The sequence below is a fragment of the Lemur catta genome, chromosome 23 (assembly GCF_020740605.2).
Source record: "Lemur catta isolate mLemCat1 chromosome 23, mLemCat1.pri, whole genome shotgun sequence".
Taxonomy (NCBI): Eukaryota; Metazoa; Chordata; class Mammalia; order Primates; family Lemuridae; genus Lemur; species Lemur catta.
In genome coordinates, this window is record NC_059150.1 from 6,208,720 (window position 1) to 6,236,480 (window position 27,761).

Consider the following 27,761-nt stretch of genomic DNA (forward strand, 5'->3'; position numbering starts at 1 on the left):
AGAGCGGGAGCTCAGAGCTCGCCCTTAGGGCCCTGCAAGGCTGTGAAAATGAACTCTCGGAGATCAAGAGGCTTAAAGACCCAGGAGTTTAATCAAACAAAACAAAGGGGGCGAATGTGCTGTGAGTTTTCTCTTCAAAGGGGAAATTACCTGCGGTGAGTTTATTCCTCTCACTTTCCCTTAGATAGTTATTTTTCTCGGTTTGTTAACCAGGTCATCCTGTCATGTGGGTTTCCCACCCCCGCACACACCCAGCAATTCTGACACCACATTCTCCAGTAGACACCAACAGGGTGTCCTACGGTTTCAGTTCACTTCTGACACTGTCTACCTGGACCACAGGATGAGGGCTCAGGCCCAGGAGACTGCCCCCCACTTCCAAGGCCATTCACAAGCCCCACATTGCGACCTGTGCTTCTGACCGGCCGGCTATAAATCAGGATTCCCAGGGCCACCTCCTTGGGTTAGATGAATTTGCCAGGGCAGCTCACAGAACGAAGGGAAACACGTGACCTACATAAAGGATTTAGTAAAATATCCAGATGAGCAGCCCGATGAAGAGATACCCGGGCAAGGCCTGCGGGAAGGAGCACAGGCTTCCACGCCCTCTCTGGGATGCCACCCTCCCGGCCCTCCACGTGCTCAGCTCTCTGGAAGCTCCTGCACCTGTCCTGTGGGTTTTGATGGAGGCTTCATTGCACAGGCATGACTAATCAAATCATCGCCATTGATGAGCCACTCAATCTTCACCTCTCTCCCCTCCCTGGAGGCTGGGGAGTGGGTTGAAAGTTCCAGCCCTCTAGTTCTGCTGTGATCTTTCTGGTGACCAGACCCCATCTGAAGCTATCTAGGGACCACCAGTCATCTCGAGTATTAGCATACAAAAGACACTCTCATTACGTGGGAGATTCCTAAGGTTTTAGCAGCTGTGTGCCAGGAACCAGGGGCAGAGACCAAGTATGTATTTGTTATTATATCACAATAGCACAGCATATGACAGGGGGGACCGTGGCAGTGCTTCTCGAACTTTAACACATGTAATAACGACCTGGGACCCTGTTAAAATGCAGATTCTGGCTCAGTGGGTGGGGTGGGGCCTGAGATGGTGTGGTCAGGGACTCAGGGACCTTCAGTGACATGAAGCTAGTCGTTTGTGCAATCTCTAAACTGATTTCAGGATTTTGATGTATAAGAACTAATGGGGGGCCAGGCGTGGTGGCTCACGCCTGTAATCCTAGCACTCTGGGAGGCCAAGGTGGGAGGATTGCTCAAGGTCAGGAGTTTGAGACCAGCCTGAGCAAGAGTAAGACCCCTGTCTCTACTAAAAATAGAAAGAAATTAGCTGGCGAACTAAAAATATATAGAAAAAAATTAGCTGGGCATGGTGGCGCATGCCTGTAGTCCCAGCTACTCGGGAGGCTGAGGCAGGAGGATTGCTTAAGCCCAGGAGTCTGAGGTTGCTGTGAGCTAGGCTGATGCCACAGCACTCTAGCCTGGGCAGAGCGAGACTCTGACTCAAACAAAAAAAGAAAGAAAGAAAGAAAAGAAAGAAAGAAAAGGAAGGAAGGAAGGAGGGAGGGAGGGGAAGGAAGGAAGGAAGGAAGGAAAGAAAGAAAGAAAGAAATCTGCTGGAATGGTGGCCGTATCTTTAATGATAGCTGACCTGGCTCGAGGGCGTTCCTCACTGTTAAACTCTTAACACAGGTGCCTGGTTCCCGCTCGCTCTTCCCTGATGAGCCCAGGCACAGGTATGCGCGCAGCACGGAGCAGGGGAAGGCTGCCCTGCTGTCCCCTAGGTCTGCCCCTTCACAGCAGTTCTGCGGTTCTTTCCTGAAGCAGGAGGGCTCGCTCAGAGCAGTACTCAAGCACACACTCACTGCTTTGCTCCGAAAGTACCTAACCAAACAGTGGCTTCTTTTCAACAGTTATGTAGATAAACACCACAATGATGAAGATGCCGAGCACAGCAAGCTTCAAGCCCACTGGGAACCCTTCTTCTCTGCTGCTCCCAAAGCTCTGGTTCATCGTGCAGTAGTAGTCTTTCTTTTCGTTGACAGCCCCATCTTGGATTCTGATGCTTGGTGCTCTTGCAGCACACCTGTGAACACATTAGCGGTGCTTAGGATGGTGCACAGGTACAACCTGAGCACCCCCTTAAAGTGAGTGGGTCTTGAGGCCCAAGGGAACAGCCATGGTGGGGCTTTAGAGGCAGCCCCTCCACTCACTTAAAACCTAGGTTAATTTCAACAGTGAGATCAACAGGGTACCAGGGCAGTGTGAGATCTCTAAAATCCCACCAAGCATTTATTCATCATTATCACCCATTGGGGTGACATATCTTGATGCTGGCATGAAGCCTGACTCGGGACCTTGTGGATCCCCAGGTCCCCTGGGAAATTGCACAAGAGAATGGGAAGCGTCACTACCCAGTCCTCTCCTCTCTCTCCCCACGGGTATAAACACTGCCTCTCAGGGTGGAGATGGTATGTGCTCTTGTAATCCGCTTATTTTGCATTTGAAAGGGCAAGAGGGTACTTTCTGACGTTTTTTCAGTGGGAGCCTTACAGTTTCCACTAGTCTAATCCTGCAAAACCTGCTAAAGTATATCCAGAAGTTAGGAAACTTTCCAGAAAGCTTTACTTTCTGATTAACAAAGTGGCCTGTCTTGAGCCTTTATATCAAATAGCTGCTCTTATTTTTCCTTTTTAAAAAAATGATACATAATAGATGTACATATTTTCAGGGTAAGTGTGATATTTTGATACTTTTGTATAATGTGTAAAGATCAAATCAGGGTAAATAGCACCTTAAATATTTATCTTTTCTTTATGCTAGGAACATTCGAATTATTCTCTTCTAGCTATTTTGAAATGTACAGTGGATTATTGTTAACTCTAGTTGCCCTACTGACCTATTGGACACTAGGTCTTATTTCTTCTACTTAACTGTACATTTGTATGCTTTTTTTTTCCTTTTTTGCCTCTTGCCCATCTTCCAAGACACAAATAGGACCAAATGTTCCCACATGATGACACATCAGGAAACTTGGACTCTGGTCTCAGTTCATTGTGACTTTTGGCACCACCCCCCTGATTCTCCCTGGCCTATTTCTTCATCTCTAAATATTAGCAATGAACTAGAGACTATATAAGGCCCTTTGCTTTGAAATTATTCAATATAATGAATCTTTCTCCTGTCTCAACAGATTCTTTTCGGGCTCAACCCTTCATAGAAATCTGAATAGTAATTTTTTTTTCAGAGTTACAGAATACAATAATATAAAATTCCTATAAAATGGTAAAAAAAAAAAAAAAAGCATCACCTTATTGCCCCGGAAGGCTTATACTCCAGGCAGTACATATCTACAGGTTTTGGTTTAGTGGTGGAAGACTCGACTCTCTGGGAAGCAGAAAGAAAATGTCAAGAGGAATTTGTTTCCAAGTCTTATACAAAGAACCTATTTCTTTTCCTAGAAAAAGTCACATAATCTGAGGACTGACAAAAGTTTTTGGTACATCAGGTAGTTTAGTAGTTTATAATATAAATGTCAAGTTTGGCTTTATTCAATAATTAGCAAAAATATCCAAGTTCCACGGAGTAATATTTTACTTCAGTGACTCATACAAGAACAATAGACACATAAGCAACTAGGGTCACATGACGAAAACAGCATTCTGTTCTTAAATATCAATGCTCTATTTTGCTCTCTTATTTGCACTTTTTATTGCTGGGAGCTGTTTTTTATATGAGCATGCATTGTTTTTATACAAAGAATAAAGTTATTTAAAAAACAAGTTGAGGGCAGGTGCGGTGGCTCATGTCTGTAATCCCAGCCCTTCTGGAGGCTGAGGTGGGAGGATCACTTGAGGCCAGGAGTTCAAGACCATTCTGGGCAACATAGCAAAACCCCATCTCTACAAAAAATTTAAAAACTTAGCCCAGCATGGTGGCACACACCAGCTACTTGGAAGGCTGAGGCAGGAGGATCACTTGAGCCCAGGTGTTTGAGGCTGCAGTGAGCTATGATTGTGCCACTGCACTCCAGCCTGGGTGACAGAGTGAGATCCTGTCTCTGAAAAAAACAAAAAAAAACAAAAAAAAAACCAACAACCAAAAAACAAGTTGACTATGTACAAGGACTAGAAAATAATTTAGGAAAATGAAATGGTGCTTTGTAAGAGGAACAGAAGTAGGGACAATTGTGTTTTCTTTTTTTATCTTTCAAGAAATTTCTTTCATGTTATTTTCTCAATAAAGTGAAAAGGTGTAGCTCTTTGTTTCTTCCCTGTGAGAGAGAGTTGTAAAGATTAAGAGACTTAATACATACAAGATGACTAAAACATCTCCCGACACATGGTAAGCATTCAATAAATATTAGTAATGATGATTATGATAATTATTATTAATTTCATGTTGCTGTTTTTCCTTATGTGTCTGGTTTTTCTTTTCTTTCTCTTTGAGACAGAGTCTCACTCTGTCACCCCGGATAGAATGCAGTGGTGTCATCATAGCTCACTGCAGCCTATAACTCTTGGGCTCAAGTGATCCTCCTGCCTCAGCCTCCAGAGTAGCTGGGACTACAGGTGTCCAACACCACATCTGGCTAACTTTTTTTTTTTTTGGTAGAGATGGGGTCTTGCTATGTTGCTCAGGCTGATCTAGAACTGGTCTCAAGTGATCTTCCTGCCTTGACCTCCCACCGATGTTCTCAGTAGTGGTTTAGTGATATCCAAGCAGTGCTTCTGCATGTGGTGAGAGTTGTGCATGGCACGAGAACCCCATGCCCAAGGTAGCACCCTTCCTGGCATAGCCACCATGGATTTACATACCATTACAACAATTCCTGGAACAGAAAAGTAAAGGCTCTTGAGGCAGAGGTACTTAAAAACATTCCCACAAAGCTGCCACATGGGCTAGTGGTGGCCTGCTCACAAACAGATATTTCAAACTATTTCCAAGCATATTGGAAAAATCATTTATAAGCAAATTCTTTTTTTTTTTAACATTTATGCTTATGGAAAATTTTAAACATATACAAAAGTAGACAATAGTATAATGAACCTCCACATACCTATCATGTGCAACTTCATTTTAATTCTCTTAAATTTAAAAATAGATATATTTAATAAGCATTTGGGGTAGAAGTCTGTTGCAAAATCAAATTATAGGATTTCACAACTCTTAGACAATCAAATACCTCCCTCCTGGCATAAGGAGGTTTAAGTCTTTTATTCATTTTCTTTTAGAAGTTGTTTTCTTTGTTATTATTCATGTGTAGAGTTCTCCTACAATACGTAGAAGGTGGACATTTTGATTTCTAAAAATGGAGTAATTATGTCCTATTCACTAGACTGTGTAGCCGTCAATAATAATAGTTACAGAGACTATATGACAGGGAAGAGGGTTATCGATTAACATTAAACAGGAAGCAGAGTATAAAACTGCATGTACACAGTGATGTCTGCTGTGTAAACATACACTAGATAATGCACATAAACAAAAACTAGAGGTAAATTGAAAAAAATAAAATGAGTTTTTGCCTCAAGTGGTGTGTTTGTAGTTGATTTATATTTCATTTTTTAAAAAATTCCCTTAATGCTGTTATAATATAAATTTTGCTATAAATAACATTTACAACGGAACTAAAAAATATTGGTCTTCATTAAAGCAATGGCTCAGTGAGGGCAAATGGCACCCAGGAGACATGTCTAATAATACTGTTGCTCCTTTTTCCCAATGCCCAGAGCTAGAATTCACAAAGATGGCTATTTTTGCAAAGCATTCAGAGCCCGAGCTGGAGAATGCATGGCCTCCTCTGCTTCTTCACTCTCTTCACTATACCTTTGGCATTAAAGGCAGAAAATTCCAACAATCCACACTTCCAAGAGCTGAAGCATATTACTGGCCACAGCTGTAGTTATTAATACAAATGTAGTAAGTCAGAAATATGCCAATACAACAAACCATGAGTGTCTCACTATGATACTAGCTAACGCTTATGTAGCATTTCTTGTGTGCCAGGCACCATTATAAGCATTTTGCATAAATAAACTCATTTCACTCTCAAAACCACCCTAGGAAGGAGGTGCTTTTATTATGCCCATTTTACAGCTGAGAAAACTGAGGCATAGAGTGTGTAAGCAGCTTGCCCATGGTCACACGGCTGGGGAGATGGTGGAGCCAGGAGCCAACCCAGGCAATGAAGCCTCCCAGTCCCTGCTCGTAATCACCACACTGTACTGCAGTACAATAGCGCTGCTTTACTGGAAAGAAATTAGAAGTACCATGTTCTGAATGTCTAGTATCTTGAGCATTCAACATACCTCGATTCACTTTATCTTTGTAAAAACTCTAGGAGGTAATCATTACAGTCACCATTTTATAGATGAGGGAATAGAGACTTATGGAGCTAAATTATTTGCTCTGGGCAACACAATAAAAAGAATGGCTATAATTTAAACCCAGATATTTTGGCTCCAATGCCTTTTTAAAAACTATTTCTATTGGGAACTCATCATTGAAAATATGTCAAAACATATTTCTAAAATCTGTTTTCATTAATTATCAAACCATGAATTTCCTGTGGAAGTAACATTTGGAGCCAATAGTTCTATTCTTAAATATTTCAGATGAACTGACCTTTCCATAAGATTTTCTAGGTGGACTATTTAGTGCTAATTGTAGCCTACTTTTGTATATCATATTAAATCTGAAAGTGGATTGTGTCTGAGATAGTATGTCATACTGTATTATAGCGTGGCTAGCTACAAAACACTGGGCCAATGTCCAGAGCCAGAAAGAACAATAACCATTTTGTTTTCTCTTTAAATCATTACACATCAAAACTTATATCTGGCTTTGAAAAATTATCAACCTGGACTAAAGCAATTACTAACTGTTCATAAAGATGTATAAGTTTGTTTGCATTTCCACAAGACATATATTTTACAGTGTAGGGCCAAAGCTAGCAAAAATACGAGCTGACATCTACAATTATGAGCCGTCAAGGAGGGGTTACTGAGTGCTGAGTTCCCTTCCCCTCCTTTCTCTTATTAACTTCTTACCATTGGACTTGGGGTAGGGACGGTTCAATGACGTCCAGTGATGACCCTGGGGCTTGGGGATGGCATTCTCTCCAAACGGAAATATAGTACATTTTCTAATCACTCTGATTGATTAATACATTTTTTTTAAAAGGCCTATATTTAGAATCATTTTTACAAAGGACATAGCAAACTGGCAGTTGTGATCTCGTTGTAGGCAGAGAAAAAACCTTTTGATTTAGAGCTCTTTAAAATTAAGTTAACCCAGAGTCTCTTTATTGACTAAAAACGATTAAGTTAATAAAAGATCTTATAATCATAGCAGACTTTTACTTAATTGTTTTACCTCTATCTTGACTTAATAAAGCTTTCATTTAAAACATTGTGTTCTTTTAACCTAATGAATGATTTTGAATTAATTAAAAAGCTTTTAAAATTATCTGTACCACATTCACAAAAGATTAAAAACCTTATGATCATCTCTATCCCCAATTAAAAAATAAAATCTTCTAGTAAACCAGGAAGAGAATAAAAACTTCCTTCACTTGGTAAAAGGTGTCTTCCAAAACCTGCACCAAAAGTCATACGCAAAGTCAAAATATTAAAAGTTTTCCTTTAAAGTCAGGACCAAGGATAATGCCCAGTGTTATCACTCTTATCCAATACTGTAATAAATATATCTTACCCAGCACAATAAAACAAAAAGAAATTAAAGATGTACAAACCGGGCTACAAAAGAATCTACAGAAAAATTATTAAAATTGCAAAGAGGTTATTGTTATGGCATCAACATACAAACGTCAACTTCATTTCTATACAGCAGTAACAATTCAAAATATGCTTTAGAAAAAGATACTAATCCCAATAGCAACAGAAATTAAAAGCTTACCTAGATATAAAACTAACAAAAGATTAGCATGATCTTTCCTGAGAAAATTATAAAATCTCACTGAAAGACATTAACGAAAATTTCAATAAACGTAAAGACATTAAAATACCCATTTAAAAATATCCATGTATATGTGGAAACTTGATATATGACAAGCTAAAATGGCTAAATATATACTGCGAAAATTACTTTCTTTTAACAAAAGATCATATCCTTCCTTCAGCTTTGCAAAGTTTTAAATAAAATCTTATTGAACTTAAAAAAAAAAACCACAATGAGATTCCACTTTACACTCGCTGTGATGGCTTTTTTTATTACAGGAAAATAACAAGTGTTGGTGAGGATATGGAGAAATTAGAAGCTTCATACGATGCTGGTGGGAATATGAAAGGGTGCAGAGACTGTGGAAAACAATTTGACAACTCCTCAAAAAGTTTAACATAAATTACCATATGACCCAGCAATTCCACTCCTAGGCACGTATCCAAAAGAATTGAAATCAGGTCCCTCAAATACGTGAATACAAATGTTCAAAACAGCACTATTGACAATAGGCAAAAGATGGAAACAACTCAAATGTCCATCAACGAATGGATGCACAAACAAACTGTGGTGTATATATACAATAGTGTATATATACAATTACTCAGCCATTAAACAATGAAGTACTAGCCGGGTGTGGTGACGCATGCCTACGGTCCCAGCTACTAGGGAGGCTGAGGCAGGAGGATCACTTGAGCCCAGGAGTTTGCAGTGAGCTAGGATGATGCCACTGCACTCCAGCCTGGGCAACAGAGAGAGAACCTGTCTCTGAAAAAAAGAAAAGCAAACAAAAACAAAACAAAACAAAAACCACAAATGAAGTACTGATACAAATACATTAGTAATAAGCAAAAGAAAATAAACACAAAATGTCACATATTGAATGTTTCCATTTATATAAAATATCCAGAAGAGGTTAATCCTTTTTTTTTTTTTTTTGAGACAGAGTCTCACTCTGTTGCCCGAGCTAGAGTGCTGTGGCGTTAGCCTAGCTCACAGCAACCTCAAACTCCTGGGCTCAAGCAATCCTTCTGCCTCAGCCTCCTGAGTAGCTGGGACTACAGGCATGCACCACCATACCCAGCTAATTTTTTCTATATATATATTTAGTTGTCCAGCTAATTTCTTCTTCCTTTCTTTCTTCCTTCCTTCCTTCCTTCCTTCCTTCCTTCCTTCCTTCCTTCCTTCCTTCCTTCCTTCCTTCCTTCCTTCCTTCCATTCTTTCTTTCTTTTTTTTTTTTTAGCAGAGATGGAGGTCTGGCTCTTGCTCAGGCTGGTCTCGGACTCCTGGGCTCAAACGATCTGCCCACCTTGGCCTCCCAGAGTGCTAGGATTACAGGTGTGAGCCACTGTGCCCAGTCAGGTTAATCCTTTGAAACAGAAAGCAGATTGGTAGTTGCTGCAGGGGTGGTGTTGCAGGGAGATTGGGGAGTAACTGCTTAATGAGTACTGGGCTTTATTTTAGGATGATAAAAATATTTTAGAACTAAGATAGAGGCTGGGTGCGGTGGCTCACACCTGTAATCCTAGCACTCTGGGAGGCTGAGGCAAGATATCACTTGAGTCCAGGAGTTTGACATTGCAGTGAGCTATGATGATGACACCACTGCACTCTAGCCAGGGTGACAGAATGAGACTCTGTCTCAAAATAAATAAATAAATAAATGAACAAACTAAGATAGAGGTGGTGGTTTCAAAGCATTTTGAATGTACTGAATGCCACTGAATTATGCCCTTTAAAATAGTTAATTTTACGTTGCGTGAATTTCATCTGAATTTTTAAAAATCCTGATTCTTGTCATTGTACTGGGATTATATAAATGAATATCCTTATGTCTTTATTCCAAGGAAATATATACTGAAATTTTGGGGAGGGGATAAAAAATCATGATGTTTGGAGTTTGATTGCAAATAGTTCAAGAAAAAAGACAAATAAAATTATAAAACAAATGCGGAAAAATGTTAATCACTGGTGAATTTGGGTGAAGGCCATATAGGAATTCTTTGCTGGAAACTTCCTGTAAGTTTGAATTTATTTCAAAAGAAAACTACAAAAAATAACCACATTTTTTTAAAAAAGGCACCAAGAAGAGAGTAAAAAGACAAGCCTAAACTACTAGAAGATATATATATATGCTACATATATAGCTAACAAAAGATTAGTATCCACAATATGTAAAGAGTTCCTATAAATTAATAAGAAAAAAATAAATGACCTAATAAAAATGGGCAAAAGACATGAACAGGCATTTCACAGATAAGAAAATACAAATGACCAATAAATGTATGAAAATATGTCCAACCTTATTACTAACAAGAGAAATACAGATTATAATCATGAAATACCATCTTACACCCACCACACTGGCAAAAATAAATCTGGCAATACTAAAATTTAAAGATTTAGAAAATGGAGCTCAGTATATTGCTGGTAGAGGTATAAAATGGTGCAACCACTTTGTAGAGCAATTTAGTATGATCTCTTAAGTTGAAGATGTGTATGCCCTTCACTTCAGCAGTCCTCCTCCTAGGTACATTCATGCAATCAGAAAAAAATTCTTGCACATGTACACACAGGATCATATACCATAAAGCATGTAATAGCAATGTTTGCATTAGAAAAACTTGAAAACAATCCAAACGCCCAATAAATAGGGAGTGAATAATATGCTTCCACAATAATTCTATATAGCAGTGACAATGAATGAACTAGAGCTACCAATATTGGGTGAGGCTCCCAACATAATGCTGACTGATAAACGGAAGTTGCAGAAGAAAACTTACACTATAATGTCATTTAAATAAAGTCCAAAGTCATGAAACACTAAAGTTTGTGGCTACTATAAAGAAAAGGGAAAGAACAAGTAAAAAATTCAGAATAGTGGTGACCATGGGAGCAAGGAAGGAAGGGGAGGATGATCCAGGAGGGAGACACTGGTGTCTTCAACTGATTTAGCAATGATTTATGTTTTAATCTCTGGGGTGGGAACCGAACTGCTCATTATATAATTCTTTATTCCTTTTCAGATGCATAAGATATTTTATAATAAAATGTCAAAAAGATTTTCAGACTCAAATTTTTTTCCTCCATGTTGGGCGAATTGCAACTACCTATCTGCAAATGTCTGCTAATTTCTAACTGGACTGATTTCTGTACCATGGCTTTAATGTATGTTTGGAAGTGTCACCAGAAAGTGCCTCGTACAGTCTTCTACAAAACAATCATCAGAAAGACAGCCTTTGCTTCTTCCTTGGGTAAAGAGATGGCCTGAGTCCTTCTGCAATATCATGGAAAGGACACTGGGGGGAGCTATTTAATCACTCAGGTGCCTGGTTGGTTTTCCTCGCTCTCAGCCACTTGACAGAACGGAGAGGGCAACAGAATGGAAATTAGGAGACTGGAATCCTATTTCCAGTTTTCCTCTAACCCTCTATGTGGTCTTGGGCAAGTCACATTCTCTCCTTGCCCATTTCCTCATCTGTAAGATGAAACATAGCCTCCTTTGAGAAGCCTTTCAGATAGGAAATTCCATGATCAATAATTATGTATAATAAGTCATTCCTGGATTTATGAAATGCAACGAATAGTGCCTGGCACTCAGTGAAGCCCTGTCAAGCCCCAAGAGATTAAAATAACTGAGGGGTGCTCATATGGAGGGTGTCACGGAGATGTATATCTATACTCATAAAGCAAATTTTAATAGCTAAGGAATGGGCATATTCTTAGATGACAAAGAAAGGAAAACTGACTTTTCAAAACAAATTCCTACTTTTCCTACAGAAGGAGAACACCACTGCTCATAATTCAGTCTTATGAAAATGAGTAAGTTTACCTTTATTTTTATCTTGGAATCATAATCGGAGTTTGGTTTCATTTTTTCTTCCCGTTGCACTTGAATTTCGAAAACTGGGTTCTATTACACAGAAAGACATCAACATGTAATCAGGGAGATCAAGGCACATTGATGATTAAGCATATCTAAAGCGTATGTATCAGGAGGTCAATATTTTTACAGGAAGAATGTTAAATTACATTCCTGGTGAAGATGGCATTTAGCCCCCCTGAGCACACGTCAGAGGTAAGAAGAAAGGGCTTATTAAGTCGTTATAGAATATGTAATTTACTCTTCACTTTAACCCAGCTGGAATATATAACTACTATTGGGAATAAGAATGTTTTTCAATTAATTAAGAAACTATTATAGAGATGTTTAACATCAGGTCTTCAGAAACCTTTATATGCCACTTGAACCACCACTTAATTGTATCCTTTAACATACATTCCCTTGATACGTGGGGGCTTCCGATGGCAGCATTTGGGGCAGGCTCCGCACATGCTAACTGGGGGCCTACAGGTATCTTGGAAGCAACAGCAGAAACTGAGACACAGAGAGTAAAAATCCTATTAAAGTTTGGCACAGAGACATTGAAACAAACTTAAGAATTAGAAGCAAAAAGAGACATGAAGCTTTCCCTGCCTTCCTTTTCCTCCCCTGCCATGTCAGTGTGCCCTGCACACTAAGGAGGGGACAAGGACACAGAAGTGGCAGCACGCCTGGAGGCCGAAGTAGACCGGTGAGGCTGTGCAGGGTTCTGTGGGCCTGGTGGCTGAAGGCTTGAGGGATGGGGCTGGTGGCTTCAGTGTCCTGGGGCCAGGGAAGAGGGACAGTGAGGGGAGGGCTGCAAAGAGCTGTTGGGATGTTCAGTGGTCAAGGAAGCAGCGACAGAGTGAGGTACAGGAAGAGATGGCTATCAGGACTGAGTGATTGGTTACATTGAGAAACTAGAAACTTGAGCAAAAATGTAAATATATTGAAGTTTGTGGAATCCACAACCAGGGGATAACCAAACCACTGTCAGAGAGGTGATTTCACAAAAGTGAATGATTACTTGCCATTGACATGATGTAAAAGAAAAAAGGTTAAAGGTGAATGGTTAGAAAGAAAATGGAAATGTTAGCTTGCAATTGGAGAAACATATGAACCCATGGTTCTTGATTTTTATATATATGTATATAAAAACAGAGATGCACATAGAGAAATAGTTATTTCTTAGCTCTGTCCACTGAAAGGGCCCAGAAGTGATGACACCCAGTACAAGGAGCTCGCTGAATAGACCTTGGTTTCTAAAGGCCATCCTGCAGTGAAAGGAACCAGGGCTCCCGGGGCAGGAAAAGTACAAAGTGAGTCTGAAACATCTTTTTGTGCCAGGAACTAGGAAAGTGCTCAAAAAATGCTGAGGGCATGTCAAAAGGACACAGTATCCATCCTGAAGGGGCTCCCACTGGCTAAATCTGGGACAATTTGAACATTAAAATAAATAATGATGTCAATGGATACAACTCACTGAACAACAACAAAAAAAATCAATGAGTTCATGCTAATATGAATGAATGAGTTATTGAATAAAGGAATGAATAAACGGGAGAAAGGAAAGGCCTTCCTTATAGTAGAACACCAGCTAATAAACGTAGGCCTGATGGAAACAGAAAATCCCAACACGCCATCACCATCATGGCGGAAGTGGATTTAGGCAGAGTGGTCTATAGATGCTGCAGCTAACGGGTGAGGTTTGATGAGTAAAAATATGTTGGTGTCAGTTCAATTACAAAGGGAAAAATAATGGTTTTATGGTGGAAAACCCTGACAGACACCAACTTTTCCAGGTGAACACGGTTAACATCACCAGCAGTGGGATAGGATGACATTGTTTGCCCCCTGATGTGATGGGACCAGCACAGTGTCATTTCGGAGAAATTCCTGCCGAGAACGCACAGCCTCTAAGACTGGTCAAAAGGAAAAATCAGATTCAGTTTGAGGTTGCCTGCCCTTGTGATGCTGCGGTATAATCAGACATGCATATTTCATCTTCATCCCCGGTTCCTGGCACAGAGCTCCTAGAACCCTTGCAGTTTCCTAAGTGACAGGTATGACAGAAGCATCTTTTGTTATAATGTGTGGTCTTAGTCCCAGGTTTCTGACACAAGAGCTTCTAAGATCCTTGGAATCTCCGGAGTGATGAGGGTGTCTTTTGTATGCCCCCAGAGAGCTTCAGGATGCGGGCTGGTCACCAGAAAGACCAACCCCGTGATCAGAGGATGGGAACTTTGAGCCTCACCCCTAGACCTCCAGGGAGGGGAGAGGAGCTGAAGATTGAATCAATCACCAATGATCGATGATTTAATCAATCATGCCCATGTAATGGGGCCTCCATAGAACCCCTAAACGATGGGGTTCAGAGAGCTTTTGGCCTGGCGAACACACCAAGGTACTGGGAGGGTGGCATGCCCAGAGAAGGCACGGAAGCTCTGCACCTCTTCCCCATGCCTTGCCCTATGCATCTCTTCCATTTGGCTGTTCCTGAATTGTATCTTTATAATAAACTATTATCAATATAAATGTTTAATGTAAATGTAAGTAAAGAACATCCCTGAGTTCCATGAGCTCTTCTAGCAAATTATCAAATCCAGGAGGGGGTTGTGAGAACTTCTGATTTATAGCTAGTCCATCAGAAGCACAGGAGACCCAGGACTTGCGATTGGCATCTTCAGTGGGGAGCAGTCTTGTGGGACGGAGCCCCTTAACCTGTGGGATCTGGTGCTAACTCTGGGTAGACAGTGTCAGAATTGAATTGACTTGCTGGACACGCAGTTGGTGTCTGGACAATTGGAGAACTGGTTGGCGTGAGAAAAAAACCCACACATAGGTGTCAAAAGTGTTCTGTAAGTAGAGACAGATCATAGTAACCCTACAGGACGAAAGGTCTATACTCTTGAAAACTGTCAAGGGACAGGGAAACGACAGGGAAAGACTGGGACACTGTATTCCAGACTGAAGGGGAATGAAGAGACTTGACAACTGAAGGGAACATGTGTTCCTGGAGTGGTTGTGGACCAGAAAGCTAGAAGACATTGCTGGGACAGTTGGCGAAACTTGAATGGCATCTGAGTACTGGATCGTAGCATCGAATCAGTGTGGATTTTATCTGGGGTTTATATGGAGGTTGTGTAAGAAAGTGTCCTTTGTGGGTTAGCAGAATACTTGCAGGACAGCTATGGTTTGCTCCCCAATGGTTCAGAAAGAGGCAATGGTAGGACACACACACACACACACACACACCCCCAAATGTGGTGCAACATACTGATTGAGGAATCTGGGTAAAAGGAATATGGGGGCTCTTTGTCCTATTCTTGCAACTTTCTGTAAGTTTGAAACCATTTCAAAAGAAATTATTTTTAAAATGTTCAAAGAGGCAAGAAGAAGAATTTAAATAGAAGATTAAGAAGGAGGAATCCTAAATACTGGGAGGGCACACAGGACTATTTTTAAAGCTCAGTATCATTTGACACACGGTGCCTACAGAAAGCAATCTTTAATAATCGTATCTGCATATTTACCTATATAAATACATCTATAGGCACTCTGGCAGATCACATTGTAGCACTTAGGACTTCAATACTAAAGATTCAGTTTCCATTATATTATTTTTCACTAAATACATGGATTTGTACTGCAGATAATTAAATATTATGCTTTTTATAGAACAATAATGTTAATGATAATAATAGTTCTTATTTGTACTTAAATAGCTCTTACATTTTTGGACTTTTTTTTTCCTTTAAAGACTGGGTCTCACTCTGTCACCCGGGCTGGAGTGTAGTGGTGGGATCATTGCTCACAGCAGCCTCGAACTCCTGGGCTCAAGCGATCTTCCTGCCTCAGCCTCCCAAGTAGCTAGAACTGCAAGTGCACACCACCACACCCAGCTAATAAATAGCTCTTATTATGTGCTGTCACTTGATGTATCTTAACTCGATCTTCACAGCACTCTATAAGCTGGAGACTATTATTATCCTTATTTATAGATGAGGAAGCTGAGACTTAGAGAGGTTGAGTGTCTTGCCCAGGTTAGTGGCAGAGCAAGGATTTGAACCCAGGCAGTCTGGCTCAAGAGTCCATATTTTTCATACACATATTTTTTGTTTCCAGAGCTCATTTTTTAAGTTTCTTCAAGACAGGAACTATGTCTCTGTCTGCACCTATTTTCTTCCTCAAGAAGGTGCTATATGTATGTGCTATTCAGTAAATATTAATAGTTGTTGACTCATGGGCTGAGATCCAGGGGTGGAGGCTCTGTTGCAACCTCTCCCTAGACGGTCATCAATTCACTATGACCTGGTCTCTCAAGAGAATACATTAAGGTATGTTTAAAAGACAAAATATATAGCACAGAATATGAAGTCAGAGAAAGAGGGTTCAGCAACATCAATGTAGGACAAAGCCCCTTTCAGTTCAGCCAACAGGGTCTGAGTAACCCCCCACCCCTGCCCCCACATGCCTGGCATTGAATTAAATGTAGAGAAGTCAAAGACATGGGTGGACCTTCAACGTTTGACAACCTAGAGCGAAAGCTCCCGGGCAGAGGGCGGGGTGAAGGCTGATTGGAAAGGCAGGTTCCCAGGCCGAGACCTGCAGAGCGTGTAGGAGGGGTGGGGAGATGAGAAGAGAGCATCCAGGCTGGGAGGACAGAGCGAAATGAGATCCTAGCAGGGAAGAGCGAGCTGTGTCTGGGAAAGGTAAGGAAACGCCCGGATGGCCCAGGAGGGCTCAGGAGTACACACTTCCCAGGGTCAGGTGCCCCCGGGGCATGGGGTGCAGCAGCCCTCTGAAATGGGGTGTGCACATACAAACACTTCGACCCTTGGAACTGCCCCCAAACCCACAGTGACCCTGCATCCCCGTTTGCCCAGGACAGTCCCAGTGACCTCCTATTGTTCCAGAATTCCTTCTGGTTAGTGTCTCCTGTCTTAACTCCTGTTCCATCACTGGCAGCGTAAGCTGTGACTGGTGTCCTGATGACTAAAGAGTCCCCAATAAAAAAAATGGCCCTGGCTTACTGAGTGGTTTTAATGACCAAATCCAAAGGGCTGCATATGCGATTTGACAAAACACACACATACAGTGTTAAACAGAATCCTGAAATTGGCATGCTCTAAATCTCAACGTGGCTTGGATTCCACCAGAAACCTACTAAAATGAGAGGAAAATATGGCGTTTCAAAGAAATGCAAATACTACCTTTCTAGACACTCAGAGGTCTGTCAGGCACAAACAACTGCTCTTAAGTAATTAAAGTCTATAGTGTTAAACAAGTGTCTCAATAAACACACCTTCTACCACATTTTACATGGAAATTTAAATGCTTATTTACATTTACTTTCAGATTTAAAGTTGAACAGATGTCTTGAGGCCCTTCTGGGAATCAAAATGGCTTATATAAATCCTTCAGCTCAAAAGATTTTATGTCATCGCAAACTTTTTATTTAATTCTATCACCAGTTCAAAATATCGGTATAGTTTTATTTCAGGTTTGTGGAAAGCAAAGACCGAAGGGCACTGGTCCCATCTAATACATTTCAAATACTCAGATTGCTTTTCCTACTATCAATGTCTTTGCAGGAACTACACAAAAGAGTTTTCTGCAGAACCGAGCTTTACTGAATGGAAAGGATTCCTTTAATGAGCTATTTTGAAGATTTAAAAAAAATTTTTAGAAATTTTGATGTGATATCAGCATTACTTCATCAAAGTTGAATTATGTTTAAATGGAAAGTTGAAGCTACAACATATTGCAGCAATGTTTACTAGGAGTTTTCTTTTCATTTATTTAAACTCAGCAAGTACTTTAAATACTAGACTATATTTGCAGACTAACTATTTGTCACTGGAGTTGTTGGTAGATTTGGTGAGGTGAGTTGTGGGTTCCTACTACATGTAAGACCCTGCGACAGTTACTGAATAGGGATAAAATGCCATTTTATTTTATTTTATTTTATTTTATTTTATTTTATTTTGAGACAGGGTCTCACTGTTATGCCCAGGCTAGAGTGCAGTGGTGTCATCATAGCTCACTGCAACCTCAAACTCCTGGGCCCAAGTAATCCTCCCACCTTAGCCTCCCAAGTAGCTGCGCCAGTATGCCCAGCTAATTTTTAAAATTTTTTGTAGAGAATGAGGTCTCACTTTGTTGCCCAGTCTGGTCTCAAAATCCTGGCCTCAAGCAATCTTCCTACCTCTGCCTCCCAAAGGATTACAGGTGTGAGCCACCTCACCCAGCTTTAAAACACCATTTTAAAGGGGTTCCCAGGAGTGGCCTTTGAGACATTCCTTAATAGATCGCAGGATTTTAGCAGGAAGAAAAATGGATTGGGGATGGGAGCGGTAGAAGGAATTCCAGGCATAAGGAACAGATGGGGCAAAGGAGGAGAGTGTGAGAGGTGCAGAAAAAGGCAAGCATCACTGGGCTGGATGATGAGGGAGACTGGGTTACAGGCGATACTGGAGTCTCTTCATGCCGTATGCTAAGTCTGCATTTAGTGTTGGAAGTCTCTGGACAAACGAGTGACATGATTAAATCTCTGCTTATCGATCTGAACTGGAATTGGGAAGAGGCGGAGGTGCACACCAGCTAGGAGGATTTCTGCAATTGTTCAAATCTTTAAAGAAGTAATATGGGTGCAGGCTGGGATAGCAGCAGTGGGAAGAGAGAAGCAGGGTGGATTCTTAAAAATCCCTAGGACTTGGCAACTGTTTACACGTGAGGAGCTGCAGCGAGTGGGTGTTCCGAGATAAGCTGAGGCTTTGAGCCTAGACAGTGGGGAGGTGGTGAAACCATCAAGATAAACAGAGGCCACAAACGCAGTTTTGGGGTGAATGAAAACATGCTTGCTCCTGGATCTCCTGACACTGACGTCAAGGGGTGTAACGACGGGTAGAAGTACACATGCATCTGTGTAATCCACAAAGTGTTCATGATGATAAGTGACTGTTGTCTAGTGAATGCAGGATGAAGGGAAGGAAGGAAGGGAAAGAGAAGGAAAAGGGAGCGAGGTGGCGAGAGGCTGAGACGCCAAGGACAAGATGCAGAGCAGGAGTGGAAACGGCCGAGGGCAGAGAGCGGGGACACAGCGCAGGAGGGGCTCAGAGAAAGACGGGGGCAGAGTGGAAACAGCTGGAGGAGCAGGACCCAGAACCAGGAGAGCATGGAGCTGCCGAAACCTAAGGAGGCAGGTGTCTCACAATAAAGGGAGACAGAGGCCAGAAGCCTGAGAAGCAGCCTCTGGAGTTGGTGTCGTAGAGTTCATGGCCGAGCACTGGTGAGGTGCCGCGTTTCACGGTAAGGGCTGGGCCGGCCTTTCCCTTCCCGCCCGCCGGTGGGGCAGGCGCTGCTGTTAGACTGCAGCGGGCGGTTTAGATCCCTGAACCGACTTCCCCGAAGTCACACAGCGGGTAAGTGGAGGGCGGGGTCTCTAAAGCAGCTAGATCGCCCCAGACCTGTAACCCTCACACACTTGGCCATGTGCTTCCACTGGGTGGTAGGGGAGAAGGGGACAGAAACGCACATTTGTTCTATGTTTACTGTAAGCCTGGAACCGAGCTCAGTGTCGTATGCCAATGCAGACTACAGGTGCTGGAAGTGGCGGGTGGTGATAGCTGGGGAAGCAGGGTGGCCACTCTTTCGTGGAGGGGCAGGAGGGACCCTGCTACCCTGGGTCCTCTGCGAGAACATGGAAATCGCTTCACAAAACAGAAACCTGCATGGAAACGATCCTCTTTAAACTAGGATTTTACCACCATGACAGAACGTAGTGACTTGCTTCTCAAGACCTATGAAAAGTGCTATTTCCTACTTTTAATACATGGGTAAAAGGATTCATGCATTAGAAGTGTACATACCTTTTTGAGTTCCTTGCCTTTTTCTGTTGAGAGTATGATATTTCCTTTCAACATGATATTAATCTCTGGATCATAGGAAACAAAAGGAAAATAGGCCATGAGAACACGTGAACTAGCAAAGGGACAAACACCAATCGCTGGGGTGAATTCTCTCAATCAGAGGGCGGTTTTGTGAGGGGAGGAAAATTCATGTTGCCCTTTTGAGGGAAAAGATCATCCTCCCGAGCTGCAGTAGCCTTTGTGAAACACGCCTGGGCCCTCCCCGGGGAATGCAGGGAGGCTGCTGCATTTGTACGCTCGGGGAGAAATACGCAGCTGTCTGCTCATCTGGGCAGCTGTTTTCAGCCTTTGTCCCTTTGAACCAGCTGGAAGCCTCGTGCATCCCTGAATGTCAAGATTGGGCAGGAGGATTTTCTCCATCTGAATCCAAAAAGGCACCCAGGGAAGGGAAGGCCAGACCTGTGCTAAAAGGCTTTCAAATCCGGCTGTCGCTAATCAGCCTGTGGAGCAGCATTTTGATAAACTCGGAGGAATCATGTGCTGCTGCACGTTCAGGACGGCTTTTAATGGAGAGGATTTTAAATGATCTCTCCAGGTCAACAGTGTTTGGGAAATTTCAAAGGAGGTTAGATAATTAAAGCTATGTCCACCCAGTGCTGAAGCAACGAGTGAAATTGAGAAAAATCAAACCCACTGATTGTTTGGATGACCCAATGCTCAGCCAAGGCCTCGAACTCCCTGTACCCCACCCCCACCCCCACACAACCCCATCCCAGGACTAGGTGTCTCTGTGAAATGCCCAAGGCTGAATCCACAGGACCCCTTCCCTCAACCCCATCAGTTCCATTTTATCCTCTCCATTCTAATGGCACCAGGGGCTATGAGACTCTTCCAATGAGCAAATTCAAATGTCTGCTTCAAACCTGACCTAGAGAACCGGTTCTCTACTTGTTGCAATCGCCAGCCGTCGATAACACAGAATTGTATTACAAGGCTAGGAGTGAATCAGAGCTTCCACCTCTGGCCTGATATAGGTCATAGTAGGAGTCTAAAGCTCGCACAGTCTAAAGCAGTGGCAAAGCTTACAAACTGAGGGACCAGTTTTCTTCTAGGGCTGCATGCTGGGAACCGGCGCAGCTTGGCCTGAGACCACAACAGCTTGGCTTTGCAGCTTCGACCTGTGGTCCTGGGCAGTCATGAGCAGTTCTGGAATCTTCAGCCTAGCACTGCTTTTCACCAGAGGCTAGTCTAGTCCCTCGAGCTCCTTCCCAGGATGGGAAACAGAGATGGGCCCAGGTCTGAGATAGGACTTGGAACACATTATTCATCCAGGAGGGGTCTGGGCTAGCCACATCCCTGAGACACCTGTGCGCTAACTGTCCTGCCTTGCTGTCCTTTTCAAACGAGACCAGCCATGCCAAACCCTTGGAAAGCTCTCAGCACCGCACCTGTGCCACCTCCAATACCAGGGTTACAGGATTCTTTTAGAAAGCCCAGGTATTTGTATTGACTGTCGAACTGTATGAAATTGTCCTTTTTTTGTAGATTGAATATGGTCTAAAATGTAATGTGTTCATCCTCACGATAGAAATTACGAGAAAAGTGTAGGGTATGTGGCGAAAAGAGTACAACTCTGAGAGCCAGACTGGGCCCAAATCTCAGTTCTGTCACTTTCATTCAACAAACATATGCTGAATTCCTGCCGTGTGCCTGGTGGTGTTCTAGGAGTTGGCCGTAGAGTGGTGACGAAGCCAGATGGGCCCTGCTCTACGTGGCACGTCCTCATGTTTGCTTATCTTCTGGGGCCACTTCCAAGCTAAATGATGCTGGCCCAGTCACTGGGCCTCTCTGTGCTAAGTGGAGTGAGGGTTAAATGCAATAATGCACATTAGGCCCAGCATGCATGGGTGGCCTTCAGCAAGTGGCAGTTTCTGTTATTTCACTGCGCCTCATGGGGGACTCCTAATAGATATCTGGTGACTGGATAAGCCTTGAAATGTACTATGGGAACCTCCAAGGCCACCTTCTAGGAGCCCTGAAGCTAGAACCACTGCAGGAGAATGGTGGGGCAGGGGCCACTGCAAGCACAGCCCAGGGATCCCAGAGACCACTGCTCCCCACCCACTCTGCCACCGAAAGCGCCCAGCTGCTGTCAGCTCCCATGTCAATCAGAGGGCAGTTGGCATAAGAGGGGTTCAGGGAGGTATGATCTGGTTCGTCGTTCTGAATAGGCATGATATTTAATCTGAAGAAGATAATAGTCTAATTTATTGATTGAGACAAACCAGAGGTTGAGACCACCAAGGAGGCCTAGAATTTACCCCTAGGAAGCTCTGGTTTTAAGGAATCAGCGCGTATTTGGCTCTAGTTAATAAAAGAACATGCAAATTGAGCAGTTTTTCCTCCAACTTTAAACCCAGTTGAGTCACTAGTGTGAATACAGACACAGAGTTACAGATTCTTTTCATAGCCAGGCCATGACCAGGGCACATGGCCATCACGCAGGTAAGCCTGCACCCCATTTAAAGCTGCATAAATCACGTCGGACAAGCTGCCGTTAAGTGCGAAGTTGCCATCTAGCAATACGGCTTATGACAGTACCTTCGCTGTCATCACAGTCCTGAGGTCCATCCTGCTCCCTGGGTCCATTCGTCACAGGTGGTGCACAGGGAGGTGAGACCAGCAATTGCACTAACTTTTTTTCATACAACTTTCTGGTGGAAGCTGGGGAAGAATGTGGAGGACAAATGAAATTGTTCTGTTTTTGTACGTGATCCTACGGGATCCAAGGTATTTCAGACCTTTATTCTTGTCCCTTACATTACTGGCTAATTATGGCTTTTAAAATGAAGCAGAATCACAGCTATTCAACTTACCCCTTCCCCTCCACAAACACTCAGGTGATGCCTCTATGGATGGACCACAGAGGCAGCATGGGATACGTCTGAGAACAAAACGGACAGGTTGTGTGCCCTATGTGTGAGCAATATAGACAATAAATATACCAATTGTTAATATAGTGCACATACTAAAAACAACACAAAAACCAGGGTAATATAATAAAGAAGTAGCTGGTTTTTCACTGCTGAAAAAAACTAATCCCTTTTCTCTGGAACTGTACTTACTGATCTGTAAGTAGGATCTGGGCATATTTATTGCCTCTTCCCTCTTTATCGTTTTCTGTTCTCTCTATTTTCCTATTTCTATCTTAATGGTCTTTATTGCCTATGTTCTTTCTACTGTATGTTGTTTTAAATCTTCAGAGGGAGTTTGTAAACAATAAAGGACTAGTCTCTGATATCTGCTGTCGACTCCACATACGTAGTATTGGGCCAGGTGAAAATCCAAGCTTCTCAAGGTGGCTCTGCAATTCGCAGTCATTCAGACACTTCACATCCACCATGGTGACAGAAGTTTGGCCTCTTTTCTGACAGCGGAATCCTTGAAATAGCAAAACATTAAATTCACTAAGGCAGCCTTGCAAATAAGTACTAACTCATTACCATCCACAAAAATGTTTACAACCCCATCTCCCCGTTCTCACAGCTGCACAGGCAATAGAGCAAAAGTCAACACTTTCTTCTGTTTTCTGCCATAAATTCCTGACAGGATAAGATGTTTTGATGCATAGATGGGTGTCACTTTCCCTGGTGTCCTTGGGGTTCAATTATTTCTAACTTCTCTACTCAACTAATGGGAGAAAAATCTTCTGGATAAAATGAACAAATATTTCCATGACTGCTCAGGAACTCTGAGTAAGACTCACGCTCCGAGAAGATAAGAAGGTAATTAAATATGAAAGAGCTGAGAGAGATTTTTTTTTAGTGAGTTAAATAAAAGTTATTTATCCCTGCCCTCCTTCTGATGGGAGAACAGAGAGTACAGAGCATTCGGTTATTGCAAACGGTAGTAGTTTTCACACGTGTAATTTAACTCCGAACATAACGAGATGGTAGTTTTTAATTAACCGCCAGCAGACTTTGTAATTGTTGAATTGGCATTTGAAAAAAGTCAGCTATTCATTCTCTGGTACATAAACTGATTTATAGAGATTATGCAAGTCTTGCTATGGGTCTCCAAACCTGCTCAGCCTCAAGTTCAATCGGTTTTATTCAGTTGATTCCTTGATCCCCCCAAATCGGCACTTATACCTATTTAACAAAATCCTGAAAAGAACAGACCTATTCATCAAACCTTTTAATAGAGATTTTTAATTTTGGAGTTTGTTTATTGTACCTCATTTCTATGATGTTTCAAGGCTTTTTAATATTACAGTGAAAACAACTGCAAGATAATTACTCACCCTAGGATGATCTAAACCAATTTTAAGTAATGACTTTGCTTTTATTGGTGATCAATCAATGTCCAATTAGGAAGAACATTGTATACAAGCTAGAAAAAGTGGTGAATTGTTACATGTAATGGGTTTTTTTTTTTCAGAAAAGCCTTGTTTGACAGTTCTCGACTTTAAAACTATGTTTTAAGGACAGTCACATTCTAGCACATAGTAGGTACTTAGTAAATGTTAGTTCTCGCCTTTTCTATGTGTTTGGGAACTGAATTAACACTTTTAGGTCAGTAGGAAACAACCTAATGCTAGCAGGAAAAAGGACACTGTGCCTCAGCACCTCAGATTCTTTTTTTTGATGGAATCTAGTTTAGGCAGATCCAGTGACATTTGTTCCTGAGAACAGCTGTCTGTTGTTTCACCAGCTTCCCAAAAATAATCTCCCAAAGAGCCTCATCAATTTCAAGTGACACTAGACAATTGCCTAGAGGGAACACACATATGGAAGAAAAATATTCAAATGGAATCCAACCGGATGATTAATCCACTTACCCCTTCACATGGTGATCTAAAGTCTATGCAATTGAGTTGGTTACTAAAGCTGGGTGAGTTTCACCCTAGGGTTTCCACTAGCAACCAGTCCCTTTTTGCCTGTTAGATAGTATGGTAATCATAATACTGACAGTGTGACATCAGTAACCCCCATAGCAACAGATTGATGTGCAAATCGGATGATTAATTTAACCCAAGTTCAAACAGAAGGAGGTACTGGTTGACTTCACAGGCAGACTGCCATGATAAAATGTCAAGAGATGCAGGGAAGTTATCGTTATGCACAGGAAGTAAGGAGCTGCTACCAAAGCACATGGTGCAAAGAAACTGGGAAGGGAAAGGAGAAATCAAACAACCACAAGTGTCTAGACCACCCATCAAAAGCCCCACACTAGTAGATGGGTAATGTGGCCATATACTCCAGGGAAAATAGAAAAGTGGAAGAAACCTATATTAATTTATTAAGGATTGCTCATTTAAGAAAATAAGAATCAGGATGGAGTGCAGATAAATATTAATAATGATACATTACAGGAGTTTGATGGTTTTGGCCTTTTCAAAGCATTTTCATATCATCTTATTTCATCCTCTGGACTCCCCTGGAAGACAGCTGAGACAGATATTATCATCTACATTGCAAAAGGCTACTTGGTTGTTGCTTTATTTTGTTTAAGGAAAGATCTGTCAGACCATTAGCTTGCATCTTTTAAGAAAGACTGCTCAGATTTTAGAAACATTTATGCAAGACAAAATGTAACTGTGAGAAAACACAATGCCTTGATTAAATACCAGGGACACAGGGGTGACGAGGACAGTGGAGCCAGCCTGCCTTGAGTCAAATCCCAGCTCCATCATCTACCAGTTGGGTGATGTCAGACTGAGTAATTTACTCACTTCTCTGTGTCTCCTCTTCTTCCTCTGTAATGGGGATGACAGTGGTACCCACCCCAAAGGGCTGTTACGTTATTCACTGAGTTACAACACACCAAAAGTGCCTGGCACATAGTAAGCGTTATATAAACATCTTCCATTATTCTATTCATGAGCCCTAGCCTCAGAGAGTTTCCACATCCAGTCTCTTCCTCAGGAGGTTCCAACCTATTTACACTTGCCCATGGAAGTCTATAATTTCAGCTCTTTCCAGATTCTGGGAGAGAGCTGAGCACCTTTGGGTGGGTGGTTAAAAATCTCATCAACTGCTCCCAGGCTGTGGCTCCCAGGGCTATGGCTTCAGAGTTTCTGAATAGAGCATTAGTTTCCAAATAAACATGTAATGCAAACATTCACCAACATCCAAACATTGGATTCACCAAACAAAAGTCCTTGAAAATTGACACATTTGTTTCAATCAAAGCACATAAATGATAGGCTTGGGTTATTAGATGCACAAGCATTTTGTTTACATTTCCCAGAATTGCTTTCGACAAAACAGCAGCCAGCAGGTGGAACTGCTTCCATTTCAACAGACTAGTGGCATGAAACAGGCATTTCTCAAATATCTTCTTGGTTAAATCTCTGGAGTTTAAAACAAGCTTGGTTGAGAGGGATTAAATCAGAGGATCTTAACCAAAAATCTATGGGTTGAGCCCCCTATGATGTGCAAACTATTCTGTCTGAAGATATTCTCTTGAATACATTCATGATTCTATTGTCAGCATTATTCCATTTAAGAATTCCTGTACTCCACGGTATCCTGAAATATTCAGTTTCAGTGTTTGCAGCACCCCATTTCCTTCAGTTTTATCTGTGTAGTCCTGGGTATTAGCTTGTTTTTGTTTTTTATTCTCTCCCTGGCTGCAAAGATATTTCATTTCTTGAGGGAAGCAAGTTTTAATTGCCAATCGACTAGGTATTCAACATGATAAGGTATCTAAACCCTGAGAGCTTCCTTCTTTCATTAAAATGTAGATCCAATTTCTCTTCCCTTAATGCCACATGCTGTTATTAAACCGAAATAACGGAAATAGTAAAAGCCAGATGTCACTTCAGTCTCAGGTTTGACGTGGGGCACAATTTCCTCTCCTCAAATTTAATCTGCCAGTTATTTACTAACCCCATTCTTTGGAAGAATGCACAATTTAAATGTAAATGCAATTTACATAGGGGAGCAGATAGTAGATTTGCAGTTTCAATTGCCAATAACCATTTGCAAAGGGGGAAATCAACTAAAGCAAAGATCAGCAGCTGTCAGTCTGAAGTCTGCATCACTCACAATTTTCAGATGACTTTCCTCCTGAAGCCACCTGCCCCTGAGCCTCAGCTCAGCAGGCAAAAGGAAATGGAGAACTGAGGCATTTCCCCAGATATTTCAAGCTGAATTTACTACCGACTGGGGGTGGGAGGCGGGGAAGTGTGGGGAGGGGAAGTTTGGGTTTTAATGAGCGGATCTGGTTGGCACCATTGTTGAAATCATTAGCTGACCAATTTCTTTCAACAATTATTTACTGATCATCTCCTATGGGACAGGCATTATGTTTGGCCTAAATCAGGAAGAGGGAGAGGAGAATACAAAAACCTAAAAGCTACAGTACTTCTTTTAAGGAGTTCACTGTCTCCTTAAAGAGAAAAGAAAGCAAATAATTACAAGAAAATAAGATAAGGTGTTAACATAGTGCTGCAAGAGCCCAGAATTGAGAGCCCCTAAGAGCCAAAAATTTCATTTAGGCTGAGATTTCCGGGATGAGCAATAGTTTGCCCTATAAACAAGGGGCCGGGGACAGATGTTCTAGGAGTACGGTGAGTGAGAAGGGAAATGAGTCAAGTTGGATAGGCTGGGGCCAATTTGTGAAGGACCTGGTGGGGCATGCTAAGGAGCTCGGCTTGCACCCCTGGGCACATTTGGAAGTTTCTGAGTGGGAGATGGCATGATTAAATTTAGCTTGATACTGATTGGAGGATGAATTCATTGGTAGGGCAGAGTCTGGAGGCTGCAGGACTACTTGTGGGTTATTAGAACAGCCTAGGAAAGAGATGATTCAGTTCAGGGATGGACTAGAGAGGAAGGCACGTGATTCATGAATGATTTAGGAGGTAGAATGGCCACAACAGGATGTTTGATTATGTGTTTCCCCTTCGCTGCACTTGCACAGGCACCACCTCCATGACAAATCTTTTGTCTCCGCCATGAGCTGCTTACATAAGGAACCATATGGAGTTTGGTCTACACAGCACCGACACTTAAAAAATTATTCTGCACTTGTCTAGTCAACCCTT

General features: G+C 42.0%; 1 protein-coding gene across 1 annotated transcript; it reads right to left on the reverse strand.

Annotated features, from left to right (window-relative positions):
* Positions 1-1,811: 1,811 nt before the first annotated feature.
* LEMD1 (LEM domain containing 1) lies at positions 1,812-24,612 on the reverse strand. Its single transcript, XM_045536048.1, has 6 exons — positions 24,549-24,612; positions 23,030-23,149; positions 22,310-22,432; positions 19,709-19,773; positions 3,323-3,399; positions 1,812-2,098 (listed from the first exon to the last, which is right to left on the reverse strand). Exons 2-6 carry the CDS (start codon positions 23,109-23,111, stop codon positions 1,897-1,899), a joined length of 549 nt encoding a protein of 182 aa, XP_045392004.1. The 5' UTR covers positions 23,112-23,149; positions 24,549-24,612; the 3' UTR covers positions 1,812-1,896.
* Between the last annotated feature and the right edge of the window lie 3,149 nt (positions 24,613-27,761).